At 40.3% G+C, this 20,913-nt stretch overlaps 1 protein-coding gene across 1 annotated transcript in view; it reads right to left on the reverse strand.

Annotated features, from left to right (window-relative positions):
- Window positions 1-20,913, reverse strand: part of LOC128659870 (gastrula zinc finger protein XlCGF26.1-like) — a 296,170-nt gene that overhangs the window by 37,743 nt on the left and 237,514 nt on the right. Inside the window, exon 4 of the mRNA XM_053713449.1 lies at window positions 1,535-1,562. Within this exon, the coding sequence (XP_053569424.1) occupies window positions 1,535-1,562 (28 nt within the window). The remainder of the gene's footprint in view (window positions 1-1,534; window positions 1,563-20,913) is intronic.

The following is a 20,913-nucleotide window of genomic DNA, read 5'->3' on the forward strand; positions in this document are numbered from 1 at the left end:
ACTGCGGCCGAAATTTTGGGGCATCCCTAGTTGATGGCAGAATTGTATGGTAATTAAAACATTAAAGTCATAATTAGACATTCATGATTTCGACAGAGCATATCATTTTAAACAACTTTCCAATTTACTTCTATTATTTAATTTGCTTCCTTCTCTTGTTATCCTAGGCTCTAGCTGCTGATTGGTGGCTGTATATAATATATATAGCTAGACGATATGGGCAAAAATGAAAATCGCGATTTTGGACCCAAAATATTGTGATTGCGATTTAATCGTAATTTTCTTATAAATGACTATAACATAAGACTACAGAATCTTAATGTACATGCTTCTGAATGTCCAATACACTCTGGGAGCATAAACATACAAACCACATCTCTCTCTCACTCTCTCTCACTCTCTCTCTCTCTCCGCTTATGTTTGTGTGTGTGTGTGTATGTATATAAATATATTTATTTATTTTTTTCTTCTTTTTTTAAACAATTTATCTTGACTGAAAATGAGCCCTGTTCCTATCCAGGAATCCAATACAGAAATGCTGTGCCTTGCTGATATCAAATACATTGAAGATGCAGTTAACCCAGCAGCTAGCTAGCAGAGGGGACTGCAGTTTTAGCCTTTTTGGCAGCCGTAGGGTTAACTGCATCTGCTATGTATTTGAGCCATTTCTCAGAGAGCAGGAGATTGTGTGGGAGGTTCCATAATGATTACATAACCTAAGATTCAGATGTCTCTAGGGGGAAATATAAGTACGTGGATTTCCCTCCTCTTCACATCTCCTGCATGGGCTCTGCTTTTCGACTTCTATAGACTGATCGGCTGCTACTGAGATCACAAACAGAAAGTGAAAGTAAAACAGCTATTTTACAAATGTGTGCTAAAAGCAATCACTAGATGGAGCTGGTTTGCAAGAAATCACTTACAAATCAATGCAGCCCAGCCACATCTGAGGATTTTTTATTTTAGCAAAAAATTGTGTACTCTCACGGTTTTTAAATTGCGGCGATTAATCATGCAGCCCTAATATATATATATATATCTATCGTTAGGTAAAGAAGACACTTTCCCTTTTGAAATAAACTTTTAATTACACACTCTGTGTATTTAAAAGTTTATTTCAAAACTGAGAGTGCCTTCTTTACCCAACAATGTATTAATGAGATTTGAAGTGCACCCCGACCGCTGTGTTTATTTTGAGTGCTGATCCCTGGCTTTTTACATTATATATATATATATATATATATATATATATATATATATACACACATAGACACACAAATACAGATTGTCATTGGCTCACCCCATGTGTTCAGTTAGAAACCAGTAGTGTGTAGTATCTTCTACCTAAATCATGAATGAAAAATGTTTGTGTTTGAGGTCCCTTTAATGATACTACACCAGCCGCTTATACTTCAGTGCATCACTAGGTACACTTAACACTACTCAGCAGGCGCTCTACCTGGGTTAACTCAAGCAGAATACATATACAATATATTATATATTGATTCAGGCAATGACAGAAACTAAAAAGTACAGACCAGTGATTTCTCAATTGTATGGATCTAATTATTCCCTAGACCATGCACATGGAGTCTCACAGGTGGATTTTCTATGTATTTCTCTTTTTTGGGATAATCTATGTGAAACTAGCGTGAATAACACATTTATCTGAATGCACATCTATAGGGTTTCTGTGCTGCTGGGGAGCTCAGGATGTAAATCTGCAGGGAATGACAGCTCTAATCTTTATGGTTACTGGAATTGAATTTATATTTTCTGTGTCAGAGTAAAATGCTTATTTGGGCTCTAGGTATTTATCTGAACCCTGGGAAATGATGGATTCATTTAATGCAATTTGTTTCCTGCAATGATAGCACTTAAAGCAATCTTTATAGTTCTGATGGTTCTGTCTTCTAGAAAAAAACTTAAGGGATAGGAAACTAAACTTTTTTCTTTAAATATATAGATAGAGCATGACATTTTAAAGAACTTTCTAATTTTACTTCTATTATTATTTTTTCTTCATTCTATTTGTATCTTTTGTTAAAAAGCAGGCTTGTCTCTCTTTATATGACAATTAAAAACACGGTGGGGGAGGGGCACATGAGGTGGGAGGGGCATATGAGGTGGGAGGGGCACATGAGGTGGGAGGGACAGAGGAGGTAGGTAGAGCAAAAAGGGGGTGGGGGGGCCTGTCACACTTTTTTCCAGAGGCCTTGGTTGATCTCAGTCTGCCCCTGTATATACATTTATACAAACTAATGTTATTGTCATAAAGGGCTTTGTCAGCTGTAAAACACAAAGACCTAAACTCCATTGAGGAGGTAAATTGTGAAAACTAAGTGATAAAAATATTTATCGCCATTAAAGTCTATGGAGAATTTTTATGATACCAGCAGTTTCCAAACTTTACCACCGCAATGAAAACACGGCCAAAATATGATCTGTTGTAACCCTATAGAAAAAAACACTTAACCCCTTAATGACAGAGGACGTACCAGGTACGTCATAGGAAAAACTTCCCTTAATGACAGTTGACGTACCTGGTACGTCCTCTGTTGTCTGAAGTGCTGGAAGCGATCATGATCGCTTCCAGCTGCTTACAAGGGATTGTAGTGATGCCTCAATATTGAGGCATCACTACAATCCCCATTTCACATACCGATGCAGAAAGGGCCACTCTGTGGCCCCATCTGCATCAGCTATGTATGTGCACAAAGTAGTTGGTGGGTGGGAGCTTCTTTTTCAAATTATGCCCCTAGGTGTTGATTCCCCAACCAATCGTTATACTTTCCTTCTTGTTTTACCCGGTGCGGCGGTTGCGGCGGGGGGGGGGCGGGGCGGGGGTGCGCGCACATGCGCGCGCACGCAAAATATACAGGCAACAAAATAAAAAGATCGATGTAGATGCAGGGGCATCTCTGTTTTTTAGTAAGGGATCTGGGAGGGGGAGGGATGTAGATTATTTAGGGGGGCCAGCTACACTACAGAAAACAAATATTTTATATTAAAAAAGTAAAAAAAAAATATTTTGGGGAGCAAATTGGGTACTGGCAGACAGCTGCCAGTACCCAAGATGGCGGCAAATAGATAGAGGGGGAGGGTTAGAAAGATGTATGGGGGGATCAGGGAGGTTGTGGGGTAAGGAGGGATCCATCACTGCAGACTGTATGACAAAAAATAAAAAAAAATAAAAAAAAATATTTTTATTTCAGTACTGGCAGACTTTCTGCCAGTACTTAATATGGCGGTGACAATTGTGAGGTGGGGAGGGAAGAGAGCTGTTTGAGGGGGGTCAGGGGGGGATCAGGGGGTGGGATGTGTCAGGTGGGAGGCTGATCTCTACACTAAAGCTCAAAATTAACCCCACAAGCTACCTAATTAACCCCTTAACTGCTGGGCATATTACAAGTGTGGTGCGCAGCGGTATTTAACGGCCTTATTATTACCAAAAAGCAACACCAAAGCCATATATGTCTGCTATTTCTGAACAAAGGGGATCCCAGAGAAGCATTTACAACCATTTGTGCCATAATTGCACAAGCTGCTTGTAAATAATTTCAGTGAGAAACCTAAAATTTTGAAAAAACATAATTTATGCTTACCTGATAAATTCCTTTCTTCTGTTGTGTGATCAGTCCACGGGTCATCATTACTTCTGGGATATTATCTGCTCCCCTACAGGAAGTGCAAGAGGATTCACCCAGCAGAGTTGCTATATAGCTCCTCCCCTCTACGTCACCTCCAGTCATTCGACCAAAGACCAACGAGAAAGGAGAAGCCAAGGGTGTAGTGGTGACTGGAGTATAATTTAAAAAATATTTACCTGCCTTAAAAAACAGGGCGGGCCGTGGACTGATCACACAACAGAAGAAAGGAATTTATCAGGTAAGCATAAATTATGTTTTCTTCTGTTATGTGTGATCAGTCCACGGGTCATCATTACTTCTGGGATACCAATACCAAAGCAAAAGTACACGGATGACGGGAGGGATAGGCAGGCTCATTATACAGAAGGAACCACTGCCTGAAGAACCTTTCTCCCAAAAATAGCCTCCGAAGAAGCAAAAGTGTCAAATTTGTAAAATTTGGAAAAAGTATGAAGCGAAGACCAAGTTGCAGCCTTGCAAATCTGTTCAACAGAGGCCTCATTTTTAAAGGCCCAAGTGGAAGCCACAGCTCTAGTAGAATGAGCTGTAATTCTTTCAGGAGGCTGCTGTCCAGCAGTCTCATAGGCTAAACGAATTATGCTACGAAGCCAGAAGGAGAGAGAGGTAGCCGAAGCCCTATGACCTCTCCTCTGACCAGAGTACACGACAAACAGGGAAGACGTTTGTCGAAAATCCTTAGTTGCCTGCAAGTAGAACTTGAGGGCACGAACTACATCCAGATTGTGTAGAAGACGTTCCTTCTTTGAAGAAGGATTTGGACACAAGGATGGAACAACAATCTCTTGATTGATATTCCTGTTAGTGACTACCTTAGGTAAGAACCCAGGTTTAGTACGCAGAACTACCTTGTCTGAGTGAAAGATCAGATAAGGAGAATCACAATGTAAGGCTGATAACTCAGAGACTCTTCGAGCCGAGGAAATAGCCATTAAAAACAGAACTTTCCAAGATAACAATTTTATATCAATGGAATGAAGGGGTTCAAACGGAACACCCTGTAAAACGTTAAGAACTAAGTTTAAACTCCATGGCGGAGCAACAGTTTTAAACACAGGCTTGATCCTAGCTAAAGCCTGACAAAAAGCCTGGACGTCTGGATTTTCTGACAGACGCCTGTGTAACAAGATGGACAGAGCTGAGATCTGTCCCTTTAATGAGCTAGCCGATAAACCCTTTTCTAAACCTTCTTGTAGAAAGGACAATATCCTAGGAATCCTAACCTTACTCCAGGAGTAATCTTTGGATTCACACCAGTATAGGTATTTACGCCATATCTTATGGTAAATCCTTCTAGTAACAGGTTTCCTAGCCTGTATCAGGGTATCAATAACCGACTCAGAAAAACCACGTTTTGATAAAATCAAGCGTTCAATTTCCAAGCAGTCAGCTTCAGAGAAGTTAGATTTTGATGTTTGAATGGACCCTGTATCAGAAGGTCCTGTCTTAGAGGTAGAGACCAAGGCGGACAGGATGACATGTCCACTAGATCTGCATACCAAGTCCTGCGTGGCCATGCAGGTGCTATTAGAATCACTGATGCTCTCTCCTGTTTGATTTTGGCAATCAATCGAGGAAGCAGCGGGAAGGGTGGAAACACATAAGCCATCCCGAAGTTCCAAGGTGCTGTCAAAGCATCTATCAGAACAGCTCCCGGATCCCTGGATCTGGATCCGTAGCGAGGAAGTTTGGCGTTCTGGCGAGACGCCATGAGATCTATCTCTGGTTTGCCCCAATGTCGAAGTATTTGGGCAAAGACCTCCGGATGAAGTTCCCACTCCCCCAGATGAAAAGTCTGGCGACTCAAGAAATCCGCCTCCCAGTTCTCCACTCCCGGGATGTGGATTGCTGACAGGTGGCAAGAGTGAGACTCTGCCCAGCGAATTATCTTTGATACTTCCATCATTGCTAGGGAGCTTCTTGTCCCTCCTTGATGATTGATGTACGCTACAGTCGTGATGTTGTCCGACTGAAACCTGATGAACCCCCGAGTTTTTAACTGGGGCCAAGTCAGAAGGGCATTGAGAACTGCTCTCAATTCCAGAATGTTTATTGGTAGGAGACTTTCCTCCTGACTCCATTGTCCCTGAGCCTTCAGAGAATTCCAGACAGCGCCCCAACCTAGTAGGCTGGCGTCTGTTGTTACAATTGTCCAGTCCGGCCTGTTGAATGGCATCCCCCTGGACAGATGTGGCCGAGAAAGCCACCATAGAAGAGAGTTTCTGGTCTCTTGATCCAGATTCAGAGTAGGGGACAAGTCTGAGTAATCCCCATTCCACTGACTTAGCATGCACAATTGCAGCGGTCTGAGATGTAGACGTGCAAAGGGAACTATGTCCATTGCTGCTACCATTAAGCCGATCACCTCCATGCATTGAGCTACTGACGGGAGTTGAATGGAATGAAGGACACGGCAAGCATTTAGAAGCTTTGTTAATCTGTCTTCTGTCAGATAAATCTTCATTTCCAGAGAATCTATAAGAGTCCCTAAGAATGGAACTCTTGTGAGAGGAAAAAGAGAACTCTTCTTTTCGTTCACTTTCCATCCATGCGACCTTAGAAATGCCAGAACTAACTCTGTATGAGACTTGGCAGTTTGAAAGCTTGAAGCTTGTATCAGAATGTCGTCTAGGTACGGAGCTACCGAAATTCCTCGCGGTCTTAGTACCGCCAGAAGGGCACCCAGAACCTTTGTGAAGATTCTTGGAGCCGTAGCCAACCCGAATGGAAGAGCTACAAACTGGTAATGCCTGTCTAAGAAGGCAAACCTTAGATACCGGTAATGATCTTTGTGAATCGGTATGTGAAGGTAAGCATCCTTTAAATCCACTGTGGTCATGTACTGACCCTTTTGGATCATGGGTAAGATTGTCCGAATAGTTTCCATTTTGAACGATGGAACTCTTAGGAATTTGTTTAGGATCTTTAAATCCAAGATTGGCCTGAAAGTTCCCTCTTTTTTGGGAACCACAAACAGGTTTGAGTAAAACCCTTGTCCTTGTTCCGACCGCGGAACCGGATGGATCACTCCCATTAATAACAGATCTTGTACACAGCGTAGAAACGCTTCTTTCTTTATCTGGTTTGTTGACAACCTTGACAGATGAAATCTCCCTCTTGGGGGAGAGAATTTGAAATCTAGAAGGTATCCCTGAGATATGATCTCTAGCGCCCAGGGATCCTGAACATCTCTTGCCCAAGCCTGGGCGAAGAGAGAGAGTCTGCCCCCCACTAGATCCGGTCCCGGATCGGGGGCCCTCGGTTCATGCTGTCTTTGGGGCAGCAGCAGGTTTCCTGGCCTGCTTGCCCTTGTTCCAGGACTGGTTAGGTTTCCAGCCTTGTCTGTAACGAGCAACAGCTCCTTCCTGTTTTGGTGCAGTGGAAGTTGATGCTGCTCCTGCTTTGAAATTCCGAAAGGGACGAAAATTAGACTGTCTAGCCTTAGCTTTGGCTTTGTCTTGAGGCAGGGCGTGGCCCTTACCTCCTGTAATGTCAGCGATAATTTCTTTCAAACCGGGCCCAAATAAAGTTTGCCCCTTGAAAGGTATATTAAGTAATTTGGACTTAGAAGTTACATCAGCTGACCAGGATTTTAGCCACAGCGCCCTACGTGCCTGAATGGCGAATCCTGAGTTCTTAGCCGTAAGTTTGGTTAAATGTACTACGGCCTCCGAAATAAATGAATTAGCTAGTTTAAGGACTCTAAGCCTGTCCGTAATGTCGTCCAGCGTAGCTGAATTAAGGTTCTCTTCCAGAGACTCAATCCAAAATGCTGCCGCAGCCGTAATCGGCGCGATGCATGCAAGGGGTTGCAATATAAAACCTTGTTGAACAAACATTTTCTTAAGGTAACCCTCTAATTTTTTATCCATTGGATCTGAAAAAGCACAGCTATCCTCCACCGGGATAGTGGTACGCTTAGCTAAAGTAGAAACTGCTCCCTCCACCTTAGGGACCGTTTGCCATAAGTCCCGTGTGGTGGCGTCTATTGGAAACATCTTTCTAAATATAGGAGGGGGTGAGAACGGCACACCGGGTCTATCCCACTCCTTAGTAACAATTTCAGTTAGTCTCTTAGGTATAGGAAAAACGTCAGTACTCGCCGGTACCGCAAAGTATTTATCCAACCTACACAATTTCTCTGGAATTGCAACAGTGTTACAATCATTAAGAGCCGCTAAAACCTCCCCTAGTAATACACGGAGGTTCTCCAATTTAAATTTAAAATTTGAAATATCTGAATCCAATCTGTTTGGATCAGAACCATCACCCACAGAATGAAGCTCTCCGTCCTCATGTTCTGCAAGCTGTGACGCAGTATCAGACATGGCCCTAGTATTATCAGCGCACTCTGTTCTCACCCCAGAGTGATCACGCTTGCCTCTTAGTTCTGGTAATTTAGCCAAAACTTCAGTCATAACAGTAGCCATATCTTGTAATGTTATCTGTAATGGCCGCCCAGATGTACTAGGCGCCAAAATATCACGCACCTCCCGGGCGGGAGATGCAGGTACTGACACGTGAGGCGAGTTAGTCGGCATAACTCTCCCCTCGCTGTTTGGTGAAATTTGTTCAATTTGTACAGATTGGCTTTTATTTAAAGTAGCATCAATACAGTTAGTACATAAATTTCTATTGGGCTCCACCTTGGCATTGGAACAAATGACACAGATATCTTCCTCTGAATCAGACATGTTTAACACACTAGCAATAAACTTGCAACTTGGTTACAATCTTATTTAACAAAAACGTACTGTGCCTCAAGAAGCACTAAACGATTAAATGACAGTTGAAATAATGAACTGAAAAAACAGTTATAGCATCAATCCTTAAAAAAAAACAACACAACTTTAGCAAAGGTTTGTTCCCATTAGTAAAGTAACAATAATTAAATTTGAAACATAAAAATTACAGAGCAACGTTTGTAATCACAGTCAATATATAAGTCTCACAGCTCTGCTGAGAGAATCTACTTCCCTCCAAAGAAGTTTGAAGACCCCTAAGTTCTGTTAGAGATGAACCGGATCATGCAGGAAATACAAGAGTAACTGACTGGAAATTTTTGATGCGTAGCAAAGAGCGCCAAAAACGGCCCCTCCCCCTCACACACAGCAGTGAGAGAGAAACGAAACTGTCACAATTAAAACAAGCAACTGCCAAGTGGAAAAATAATGCCCAAATATCTATTCACTCAGTACCTCAGAAAATGCAAACGATTCTACATTCCAGCAAAAACGTTTAACATAATAAATACCTATTAAAAGGTTTAATGTACTTTTAACAGAGTAATTCCGGTGAAATACCATCCCCAGAATACTAAAGTGTAGAGTATACATACATGTCATTATAACGGTATGGCAGGATTTTCTCATCAATTCCATTCAGAAAATAAAAACTGCTACATACCTCAATGCAGATTTATCTGCCCGCTGTCCCCTGATCTGAAGCTTTTACCTCCCTCAGATGGCCGAGAAACAGCAATATGATCTTAACTACTCCGGTTAAAATCATAGGAAAAACTCTGGTAGATTCTTCTTCAAACTCTGCCAGAGAGGCAATAACACGCTCCGGTGCTATTGTAAAATAACAAACTTTTGATTGAAGTTATAAAAACTAAGTATAATCACCATAGTCCTCTCACACGTCCTATCTAGTCTTTGGGTGCAAGAGAATGACTGGAGGTGACGTAGAGGGGAGGAGCTATATAGCAACTCTGCTGGGTGAATCCTCTTGCACTTCCTGTAGGGGAGCAGATAATATCCCAGAAGTAATGATGACCCGTGGACTGATCACACATAACAGAAGAAATGTAAGTTTTTTTTTAATTTGATCGTATTTGGCGGTTAAATGGTGGCATGAAATATACCAAAATGGGCCTAGATCAATAATTTGGGTTGTCTACTACACTACACTAAAGCTAAAATTAAACCTAAAAGCTCCCTACAAGCTCCCTAATTAACCCCTTCACTGCTGGGCATAATACACGTGTGGTGTGCAGCGGCATTTAGCGGCCTTCTAATTACCAAAAAGCAACGCCAAATCCATATAGGTCTGCTATTTCTGAACAAAGGGGATCCCAGAGAAGTATTTACAACCATTTATGCCATAATTGCACAAGTTGTTTGTAAATAAATTCAGCGAGAAACCTAAAGTTTGTGAAAAAAATTGTGAAAAAGTCAACAATTTTTTTTATTTGATCGCATTTGGCGGTGAAATGGTGGCATGAAATATACCAAAATGGGCCTAGATAAATGCTTTGGGATGTCTTCTAAATATAAATATATACATGTCAAGGGATATTCAGGGATTCCTGAAAGATATCAGTGTCCCAATGTAACTAGCGCTAATTTTGAAAAAAAGTGGTTTGGAAATAGCAAAGTGCTACTTGTATTTATGGCCCTATAACTTGCAAAAAAAAGCAAAGAACATGTAAACATTGGGTATTTCTAAACACGGGACAAAATTTAGAAACTATTTAGAATGGGTGTATTTTGGTGGTTGTAGATGTGTAACAGCTTTTGGGGGTAAAAGTTAGAAAAAGTGTGTTTTTTTTTCAATTTTTTCCTCATATTTTATATATTTTTTATAGTAAATTATAAGATATGATGAAAATAATGGTATCTTTAGAAAGTCCATTTAATGGCGAGAAAAACGGTATATAATATGTGTGGGTAAAGTAAATGAGTAAGAGGAAAATTACAGCTAAACGCAAACACTGCAGAAATGTAAAAATAGCCATTGTCATTAAGGGTAAGAAAATTGAAAAATGGTCCGGTCATTAAGGGGTTAAAGGGACACTGAACCCAAATTTTTTCTTTCAAGATTCAGATAGAGCATGATATTTTAATCAACTTTCTAATTTACTCCTATTATCAAATTTTCTTCATTCTCTTGGTATCTTTATTTGAAATGCAAGAATGTAAGTTTAGAAGCCGGCCCATTTTTGGTGAACAACCTGGGTTGTCCTTGCTGATTGGTGGATAAATTCATCCACCAATAAAAAAGTGCTGTCCAGAGTTCTGAAACCCCAAAAAAGCTTAGATGCCTTCTTTTCAAATAAAAATAGCAAGAGAACAAAGAAAAATTGATAATAGAAGTAAATTAGAAAGTTGCTTAAAATTGCATGCTCTATCTGAATTTGGGTTTAGTGTCCCTTTAAATCTGTGCTTAAAGGGACAGTCTACTGCAGAAATTGTATATTTTAAAAAATATAAATAAAACCTTTATTTACCATTCCCCAGTTTTGCATAACCAACACGGTTATATTAATATACTTTTTACCTCTGTGATTACCTTGTATCTAAGCATCTGCAGACTGCCCCTTATTTCAGTTCTTTTGACAGACTTGCATTTTACCCAATCGGTGCTGACTGAAATAACTCCACAGGATTGAGCACGTTATCTATATAGCACACATGAACTAGCAGTGTCTTGCTGTAAAAAGCTATAAAATGCACCAATATATAAAAGATAAAAAGGCAAGAAATTAGCATATGTGCCTAACTAGGTTTAGCTTTCAACAAAGAATACCAAAAGAACAAAGCAGATTTGATGATAAAAACATAATTTATGTAAGAACTTACCTGATAAATTAATTTCTTTCATATTGGCAGATAGGGCATATTGGCAGATAGGGCATGCAATTTTTAGCAACTTTCAAATTTACTTTCTTTCATGTAATTGGCAAGAGTCCATGAGCTAGTGACATATGGGATATACAATCCTACCAGGAGGGGCAATGTTTCCCAAACCTCAAAATGCCTATAAATACACCCCTCACCACACCCACAATTCAGTTTTAATGAATAGCCACGTAGTGGGGTGATAAAGAAAGGAGTAAAAAGCATCAACAAAGGAATTTGGAAATAATTGTGCTTTATACAAAAAAATCATAACCACCATAAAAAAAAGGGTGGGCCTCATGGACTCTTGCCAATATGAAAGAAATTAATTTATCAGGTTAATTCTTACATAAATTATGTTTTCTTTCATGTAATTAGCAAGAGTCCATAAGCTAGTGACGTATGGGATATCAATACCCAAGATGTGGAACTCCACGCAAGAGTCACTAGAGAAGGAGGGATTAAAAGCCATATGCTGAAAAATTAATCCACAACCCAAAATATGTTATTCTCATGAAGAGAAAAACTTAAAACATCAGCAGAAGAATCAAACTGAAACAGCTGCCTGAAGAACTTTTCTACCAAAAACTGCTTCTTTAAGAAGCAAATACATCAAAACGGTAGAAGTAAATGTATGCAAAGAGGACCAAGACGCTGCTTTGCAAATCTGATCAACTGAAGCTTCATTCTTAAAAGCCCACGAAGTGGAGACTGATCTAGTAGAATTAGCTGTAATTCTCTGAGGCGGGGCCTGACCCGACTCCAAATAAGCTTGAAGAATCAAAAGCTTTAACCAAGAAACCAAGGAAATAGCAGAGGCCTTCTGACCTTTCCTAGGACCAGAAAATATAACAAATAGACTAAAAGTCTTCCTGAAATATTTAGTAGCTTCAACATAATATTTCAAAGCCCTCATCACAACCAAAGAATGTAAGGATCTTTCCAAAGAATTCTTAGGATTAGGACACAAGGAAGGGACAAGAATTTCTCTACTAATGTTGTTAGAATTCACAAAATAAGGGAAAAACTTAAATGAAGTCCGCAAAACCGCCTTATCCTGATGAAAAATCAGAAAAGGGAATTCACAAGAAAGAGCAGAAAGCTCAGAAACTCTTTTAGCAGAAGAGATGGCCAAAAGGAACAACACTTTCCAAGAAAGCAGTTTAATGTCCAAAGAGTGCATAGGCTCAAATGGAGGAGCCTGTAACGCCCTCAAAACCAAATTAAGATTCCAAGGAGGAGAAATTGATTTAATGACAGGCTTAATACGAACTAAAGCCTGTACAAAACAGTGAATATCAAGAAGATTAGCAATCTTTCTGTGAAATAAAAGAGAAAGAGCAGAGATTTGACCCTTCAAGGAACTTGCAGACAAACCCCTATCCAAACCATCCTGAAGAAACTGTAAAATTCTAGGAATTCTAAAAGAATGCCAAGCGAATTTATGAGAAGAACACCATGAAATGTAAGTCTTCCAAACTCGATAATAAATCTACCTAGAGACAGATTTACGAGCTTCTAACAGTATTAATCATCTCTCTTCAACAGAGGCCAAAACTGAAGAGGTCTGAGAATTGCACTGAGTTCTAAAATATTGATTGGTAAGCTCGCCTCTTGAGATTTCCAAACCCCTTGTGCTGTAAGAGATCCCCAGACAGCTCCCCAACCAGAAAGACTTGCATCTGTTGTGATCACAGTCCAGGTTGGCCAAACAAAAGAGGCCCCTTGAACTAAACGCTGGTGATTTAACCACCACGTCAGAGAGTGTCGAACATTGGGATTTAAAGATATTAATTGTGATATCTTTGTATAATCCCGGCACCATTGATTCAGCATGCAAAGCTGGAGAGGTCTCATGTGAAAACGAGCAAAAGGAATCACGTCCGATGCTGCAGTCATGAGGCCTAAAACTTCCATGCACATAGCCACTGAAGGGAATGACTGAAACTGAAGGTGCCGACATGCTGCAACCAATTTCAAACGTCTCTTGTCTGTTAGAGACAGAGTCATGGACACTGAATCTGTCTGGAAACCTAAAAAGGTGACCCTTGTCTGAGGAATCAAGAAACTTTTTGGTAAATTGATCCTCCAACCATGTTTTCGAAGAAACAACACTAGTTGATTTGTGTGAGATTCTGCAGAACGTAAAGACCGAGCTAGTTCCAAGATATCGTCCAAATAAGGAAACACTGCAAAACCCTGTTCTCTGATTACAGAGAGTAGGGCACCCAGAACCTTTGAAAAGATTCTTTCAGCTGTTGCTAGGCCAAATGGAAGAGCAACAAATTGGTAATGCTTGTCTAGAAAAGAGAATCTCAGGAACTGATAATGTTCTGGATGAATCGGAATATGAAGGTAAGCATCCTGCAAGTCTATTGTAGACATATAATGTCCTTGCTAAACAAAAGGCAGAATAGTCCTTATAGTCACCATCTTGAAAGTTGGTACTCTTACATAACGAATCAAAATTTTCAGATCCAGAACTGGTCTGAATGAATTTTCTTTCTTTGGGACAATGAATAGATTTGAATAAAACCTCAGACCTTGTTCCTGAAAAGGAACTGGCATGATTACCCCTGAAACCTCCAGGTCTGAAACATACTTCAGGAAAGCCTGAGCATTTACTGGATTTACCGGGATGCGTGAGAGAAAAAATCTTCTCACAGGAGGTCTTACTCTGAATCCTATTCAGTACCCCTGAGAGACAATGCTCTGAATCCATTGATATTGGACAGAATTTGCCCAAACATCCTTGAAAAACCTTAATCTGCCCCCTACCAGCTGAGCTGGAATGAGGGCCGCACCTTCATGCAGACTTAGGGGCTGACTTTGGTTTCTTAAAAGGCTTGGATTTATTCCAATTTGAGGAAGGCTTCCAATTGGAAACAGATTCCTTGGGGGAAGGATTAGGTTTTTGATCCTTATTTTGATTAAAGGAACGAAAACTATTAGAAGCCTTAGATTTACCCTTAGGTTTTTTATCCTGAGGCAAAAAAACTCCCTCCCCCCCAGTAACAGTTGAAATAATAGAATCCAACTGAGAACCAAATAAATTATTACCTTGGAAAGAAAGAGATAGCAATCTAGACTTAGATGTCATATCAGCATTCCAAGATTTAAACCACAAAGCTCTTCTAGTTAAAATAGCTAAAGACATGGATCTAACATCAATTTTGATAATATCAAAAATAGCATCACAAATAAAATGATTAGCATGTTGCAGTAAACGAACAATGCTATATAAGTCAGAATCCAATTCTTGTTGCGCTAAATTCTCCAACCAAAAAGTTGAAGCAGATGCAACATCAGCCAAAGAAATTGCAGGCCTAAGATGATGACCTGAATATAAATAGGCTTTCCTTAGATAAGATTCAAGCTTCCTATCTAAAGGATCTTTAAAGGAAGTACTATCTTCCATAGGAATAGTGGTTCATTTAGCAAGAGTAGAAATATCCCCATCAACTTTGGGGATCTTTTCCCAAAACTCTATTGAAATTGCTGGTAAAGGATACAATTTTTTAAACCTTGCAGAAGGATTAAAAGGAGTACCCGGCTTATTCCATTCCTTAGAAATCATATCAGAAATAGCATCAGGAATAGGAAAATAAACCTCTGGAGTAACCACAGGAAGTTTAAAAACAAAATTTAAATGTTTACTGGTTTTACTATCAAGAGGACTAGCTTCTTCAATATCCAAAGTAATTAACACTTCTTTTATCAAAGAACGCATATACTCCATTTTAAATAAATAAGTAGATTTGTCAGTGTCAATATCTGAGGAAGGATCTTCTGAATCAGATAGATCCTCATCAGAAGTGGATAATTCATTATGTTGTTGGTCATTTGAAATTTCATCAACTTTATGAGAAGTTTTAAAAGACCTCTTACGCTTATTAGAAGGTGGAAATGCAGACAAAGCCTTCTGAATAGAATCAGTAAAAAATTCTTTAAAATTCATAGGTATATCATGTACATTAGAAGTTGAAGAAACTGCAACCGGCAATGTACTATTACTGATGGACACACTATCTGCATGTAAAAGTTTATCATGACAACTAATACAAACGACATTAGGAGATATAATCTCCACAATTTTACAACAAATGCACTTAGCTTTGGTAGAACTGATGTCAGGCAGCAAAGTTCCAACAGATACTTCTGAGGCAGGATCAGATTGAGACATCTTGCAAAATGTAAAAGAAAAAACAACATATAAAGCAAAATTATCAATTTCCTTATATGACAGTTTCAGGAATGGGAAAAAATGCAAATAGCATAGCCCTCTGACATAAAAAAATACAAGAGGCAAAAAGCAATGGGGCAATAAATAATGAAAAAAGTTTGGCGCCAAGTATGACGCACAACGTAACTGAAATTTTTTTGGCGCCAACCATGTCCGGAAATGACACACTCGCGTCACTAACGACGCACCCTGTGTGATACCTCTGCTTCAAATACGACGCCGGAAATGAAGAACTTGCGTCAACGGACGTGCCTTTCGTGGCAAAAAATTATCGTGCCAAGAATGACGCAACAAAGTGTAGCATTTGGCGCACCCGCGAGCCTAAGTCAGCCCGCAATTTTAAACAAAGTAGTCAATTGAAAAAAAAGACTAAACCCCAGGTAAGAAAAATATTTCTTAATATTTACTCTCCCCAAATATGAAACTGAAAATCTGCAAAAAGGAAATACATGAACCTGACTCATGGCAAATATAAGTACAATACATATATTTAGAACTTTATATATATATAAAGTGCAAAACCATAGCTGAGGTGTCTTAAGTAATAAAAACATACTTACCAAAAGACACCCATCCACATATAGCAGATAGCCAAACCAGTACTGAAACAGTTATCAGTGGAGGTAATGGTATATGAGAGTATATCGTCGATCTGAAAAGGGAAGTAGGAGATAACAGAGAACAAAGACCCCCATTAGGAAAATCATTGCATTCAATAGGTGATAATCTCCACATCCCTCTGACATTCGCTGTACTCTGAGAGGAATCGGGCTTCAAAATGCTGAGAAGCGCATGTCAACGTAGAAATCTTAGCACAAACTTACTTCACCACCTCCATAGGAGGCAAAGTTTGTAAAACTGAATTGTGGGTGTGGTGAGGGGGTGTATTTATAGGCATTTTGAGGTTTGGGAAACTTTGCCCCTCCTGGTAGGATTGTATATCCCATACGTCACTAGCTCATGGACTCTTGCCAATTACATGAAAGAAAGTAAATTTGAAAGTTGCTAAAAATTGCATGCCCTATCTGAATCATGAAAGTTTAATTTTAACTTTACTTTAACCCATTAGTGACCAGACCATTTTTCAATTTTCTTACCGTTAGGGACCAGGGATATTTTTACATTTCCCGCCAATAAATGGACTTTTTAAAGATACCATTATTTTCATTATATCTTATCATTTACTATAAAAAAATATATAAAATGATGATAAAAAATTGAAAAACCCACACTTTTTCTAACTTTGACCCCCAAAATCTGTTACACATAACAAAAAAACACCCATGCTAAATAGTTTCTAAATTTTGTCCTGAGTTTAGAAATACCCAGTGTTTACATGTTCTTTGCAAGTTATAGGGCAATAAGTACAAGTAGCACGTTGCTATTTCCAAACTATTTTTTTATTCAAAATTAGCGATAGTTACATTGTAACACAGATATTTGTCAGGAATCCCTGAATATCCCTTCACATGTATATTTTTTTTTTAAAAGATATCCCAAAGTATTGATCTAGGACCATTTTGGTACATTTCATGCCATCATTTCACCGCCAAATGCGATCAAATAAAAAAAAATCATTCACTTTTTTTTACTAACTTTTTCACAAACTTTAGGTTTCTCGCTGAATTAATTTACAAACAGCTTGTGCAATTATGCTGCTCTGGGATCTCCTTGTTCAGAAATAGCAGACTTATATGGCTTTGGCATTACTTTTTGGTAATTACAAGGCCGCTAAATGTCGCTGCGCACCACAATTGTATTATGCCCAGCAGTGAAGGGGTTAATTAGGTAGCTTGCAGGGGGTGTGTAGGGTTAATTTTAGCTTTAGTGTAGAGATCAGTCTCCTCCCTGACCCCTCTCAAACAGCTCTCTTCCCTCCCCCACCTTACAATTGTCATCGCCATATTAAGTACTGGCAGAAAGTCTGACAGTACTAAAATAAAGGCATTTTTTTGTATTTATCTGCAGTGTTGAATCCCCCCCATAAGCTCTCTAACCCTCCCCCTCTACTTATATGCTGCCATCTTTGGTACTGACTGCTGTCTGCCAGTTCCCAGTTTGCTGAATTATTTTTTTTGTTTTATATAAAAAGAATTTCTGTAGTTTAGCTGCCCCCCCTCATTTCCCTACACCCTCCCAGATCCCTTTCCCAACATTTATTCCCCCCTCCCTCTCCATCCTTCTCATACATTTTACTGAATGTAGATGTTGCGCACTCTCGCACAATTGCACGCATTTGAGGGACACAGGATCCGGAACTGACTAGCGATGGGCCGCCCACCTGCCTACTTGCTATGGCTCCCACCCACCAACAATCGGCACCATCGCTGGCTGATGCAGAGAGGGCCACAGAGTGACTCTCTCTTCATTGATGGGTAAAAAAGGTATTGCAGTATGCCTCAATATCAAGGCATTACTGCAATACCCTGAGAGCGATCACGATTGATTCCAGCGCTTGAAACCCCAGAGGATGTTCCAGGCATGTCCTTGGTTGTTAAGGGGTTAAACTCTGAAAATTGTGGGTTTTCCAATCATTAGCATTATAAAAGCACACTACAGGCTTCATAAACCTGACCCTGCTACATATCTGCCCCTAGTAAGTCTGAGCAGGAGTCATAAGATCATGTTAAACAATACAAGTGATGCTAGCAAAATAGCAGTGACAACCCTTTGTCTACTCAGTAACAAGTTCCAATTGGCTTCAACAAATAAAGCAAACTATGTGGGCGGGTGGGTTTGGCCATTAGAAAACTAAGTGTTAATCTGTTGGGAAAGTGTATTCACTAGACCTGTGTGTTAGATTAAAGCAACACCACACACAAGTCTCATAAAATTAAATTGTTCTATATCCTTTTAAGCCAGGGCTGTCCTCTGCGCTAGTTACTGTGTGCCCCTCTGCGCTAGTTACTGTGTGCCCCTCTGCGCTAGTTACTGTGTGCCCCTCTGCGCTAGTTACTGTGTGCCCCTCTGCGCTAGTTACCATGTGCCCCTCTGCGCTAGTTACAGTGTGCCCCTCTGCGCTAGTTACAGTGTGCCCCTCTGCGCTAGTTACTGCGTGCCCCTCTGCGCTAGTTACTATGTGCCCCTCTGCGCTAGTTACCGCGCACCCCTAGATAAAGCAGAACTGATAATGTGCACTTTGGGGGCTTCTGGTAGCTCGGCAAACAAGAGCCCTAGAACTTGCCCTGTGCAACTGGACATTTGTTGTAAATATATTATTATTTGTCTTTATATGCAGCCCATAAATAACCTAAATACTGACCTGCGGCCCCTGTGAGTTAGGGCCCATCACTGCCCTGTGCTACTCCGGGCAAATCTGACCATAATGCAGCTAATCATTCCCATACATTCATAGCTACACATATATTTATTTATAATATAACACTTTAGCTGTTGTCTGCTTTACAAATGAATAAACTACACCTGTGTGATAACACGTGAGCTGCACATTATACACATTACATGATACTCAGTGTCTAATACTGATTTATATAACGTTTTATCTTATTCCCCTGCCCTGTGTGCAGCTGCTGTAAATGACTAACTCATAAACATAACTTGTGCTACAGTTGTGCTTCTGTGTGTATTAACCCTTCACTGGCACAGAGAGCTGCACAGTGTGTATTAACCCTTCACTGGCACAGAGAACAGCACAGTGTGTATTAACCCTTCACTAGCACAGAGAGCAGCACAGTGTATATTAACCCTTCACTAGCACAGAGAGCAGCACAGTGTGTATTAACCCTTCACTAGCACAGGGAGCAGCACAGTGTGTATTAACCCTTCACTGGCACAGAGAGCAGCACAGTGTGTATTAACCCTTCACTGGCACAGAGAGCAGCACAGTGTGTATTAACCCTTCACTAGCACAGAGAGCAGCACAGTGTGTATTAACCCTTCACTAGCACAGAGAGCAGCACAGTGTGTATTAACCCTTCACTGGCACAGAGAGCAGCACACTGTGTATTAACCCTTCACTGGCACAGAGAGCAGCACAGTGTGTATTAACCCTTCACTAGCACAGAGAGCAGCACAGTGTGTATTAACCCTTCACTAGCACAGAGAGCAGCACAGTGTGTATTAACCCTTCACTAGCACAGAGAGGAGCACAGTGTATATTAACCCTTCACTAGCACAGAGAGCAGTACAGTGTGTATTAACCCTTCACTAGCACAGAGAGCAGCACAGTGTGTATTACCCTTCACTAGCACAGAGAGCAGCACAGTGTGTATTAACCCTTCACTAGCACAGAGAGCAGCACAGTGTGTATTAACCCTTCACTAGCACAGAGAGCAGCACAGTGTGTATTAACCCTTCACTAGCACAGAGAGCAGCACAAGTTGTAAACAACTTGTGCAATTGTGGCACAAATGGTTGTAAATGATTCTCTGGGAACCCTTTGTTTATAAATAGCAGACATATATGGCTTTGGCATTTTTTTTGGTAATTAGAAGGCCGCTAAATGCCACTGCGCACCACACGTGTATTATGCCCAGCAGTGGAGGGGTTAATTAGGGAGCATGTAGGGAGCTTCTAGGGTTAAGTTTAGCTTTAGTGTAGTAGACAACCCAAAGTATTCATCTAGGCCCATTTTGGTATATTTCATGCCACCATTTCCCCGCCAAATGCAATCAAATAAAAAAAAATCGTTCACTTTTTCACAAACTTTAGTTTTCTCACTGAAATTATTTACAAACAGCTTGTGCAATTTTTGTTCAGAAATAGCAGACATATATGGCTTTGGCGTTGCTTTTTGGTAATTAGAAGGCCACGAAATGCTGCAGCGCATCACACGTGTATTATGCCCAGCAGTGAAGGGGTTAATTAGGTAGCTTGTAGGGAGCTTGCAGGGTTAATTTTAGCTTTAGTGTAGAGATCAGCTTCCCACCTGACACATCAGACCCCCTGATCCCTCCCAAACAGCTCCCTTCCCTCCCCCACCCCACAATTGTCCTCGCCATCTTAAGTACTGGCAGAAAGTCTGCCAGTACTAAAATAAAAGGTATTTTTTTTAAAAAAATTGATATTTCTTTTAGCATATTTACATATGCTGATGTGTAGGATTCCACCTTAGCCCCCAACCTCCCTGATCCACCCAAACAGCTCTCTAACCCTCCCCCTCTGTCTTACTGGGAGCCATCTTGGGTACTGGCAGCTGTCTGCCAATACCCAGTTTCTGCAAAAACATGCTTTTTAATTATTTTTTCCTTTTTTTTTTCTGTAGTGTAGCTTCCCCCCCCAAAGAACAACCCCCCTCCACCTCCCAGATCACTTTGATTTTTTAAAAAAAATAGTTTTACCCAACTTTTATTTTTAATTGTTTTCTGTAGTGTAGCCGTTCCCACCCATATCCACCCCGTGCACGCACCCGCCCCCGCCC

Source organism: Bombina bombina, chromosome 5, assembly GCF_027579735.1.
Source record: "Bombina bombina isolate aBomBom1 chromosome 5, aBomBom1.pri, whole genome shotgun sequence".
NCBI classification, from domain to species: domain Eukaryota; kingdom Metazoa; phylum Chordata; class Amphibia; order Anura; family Bombinatoridae; genus Bombina; species Bombina bombina.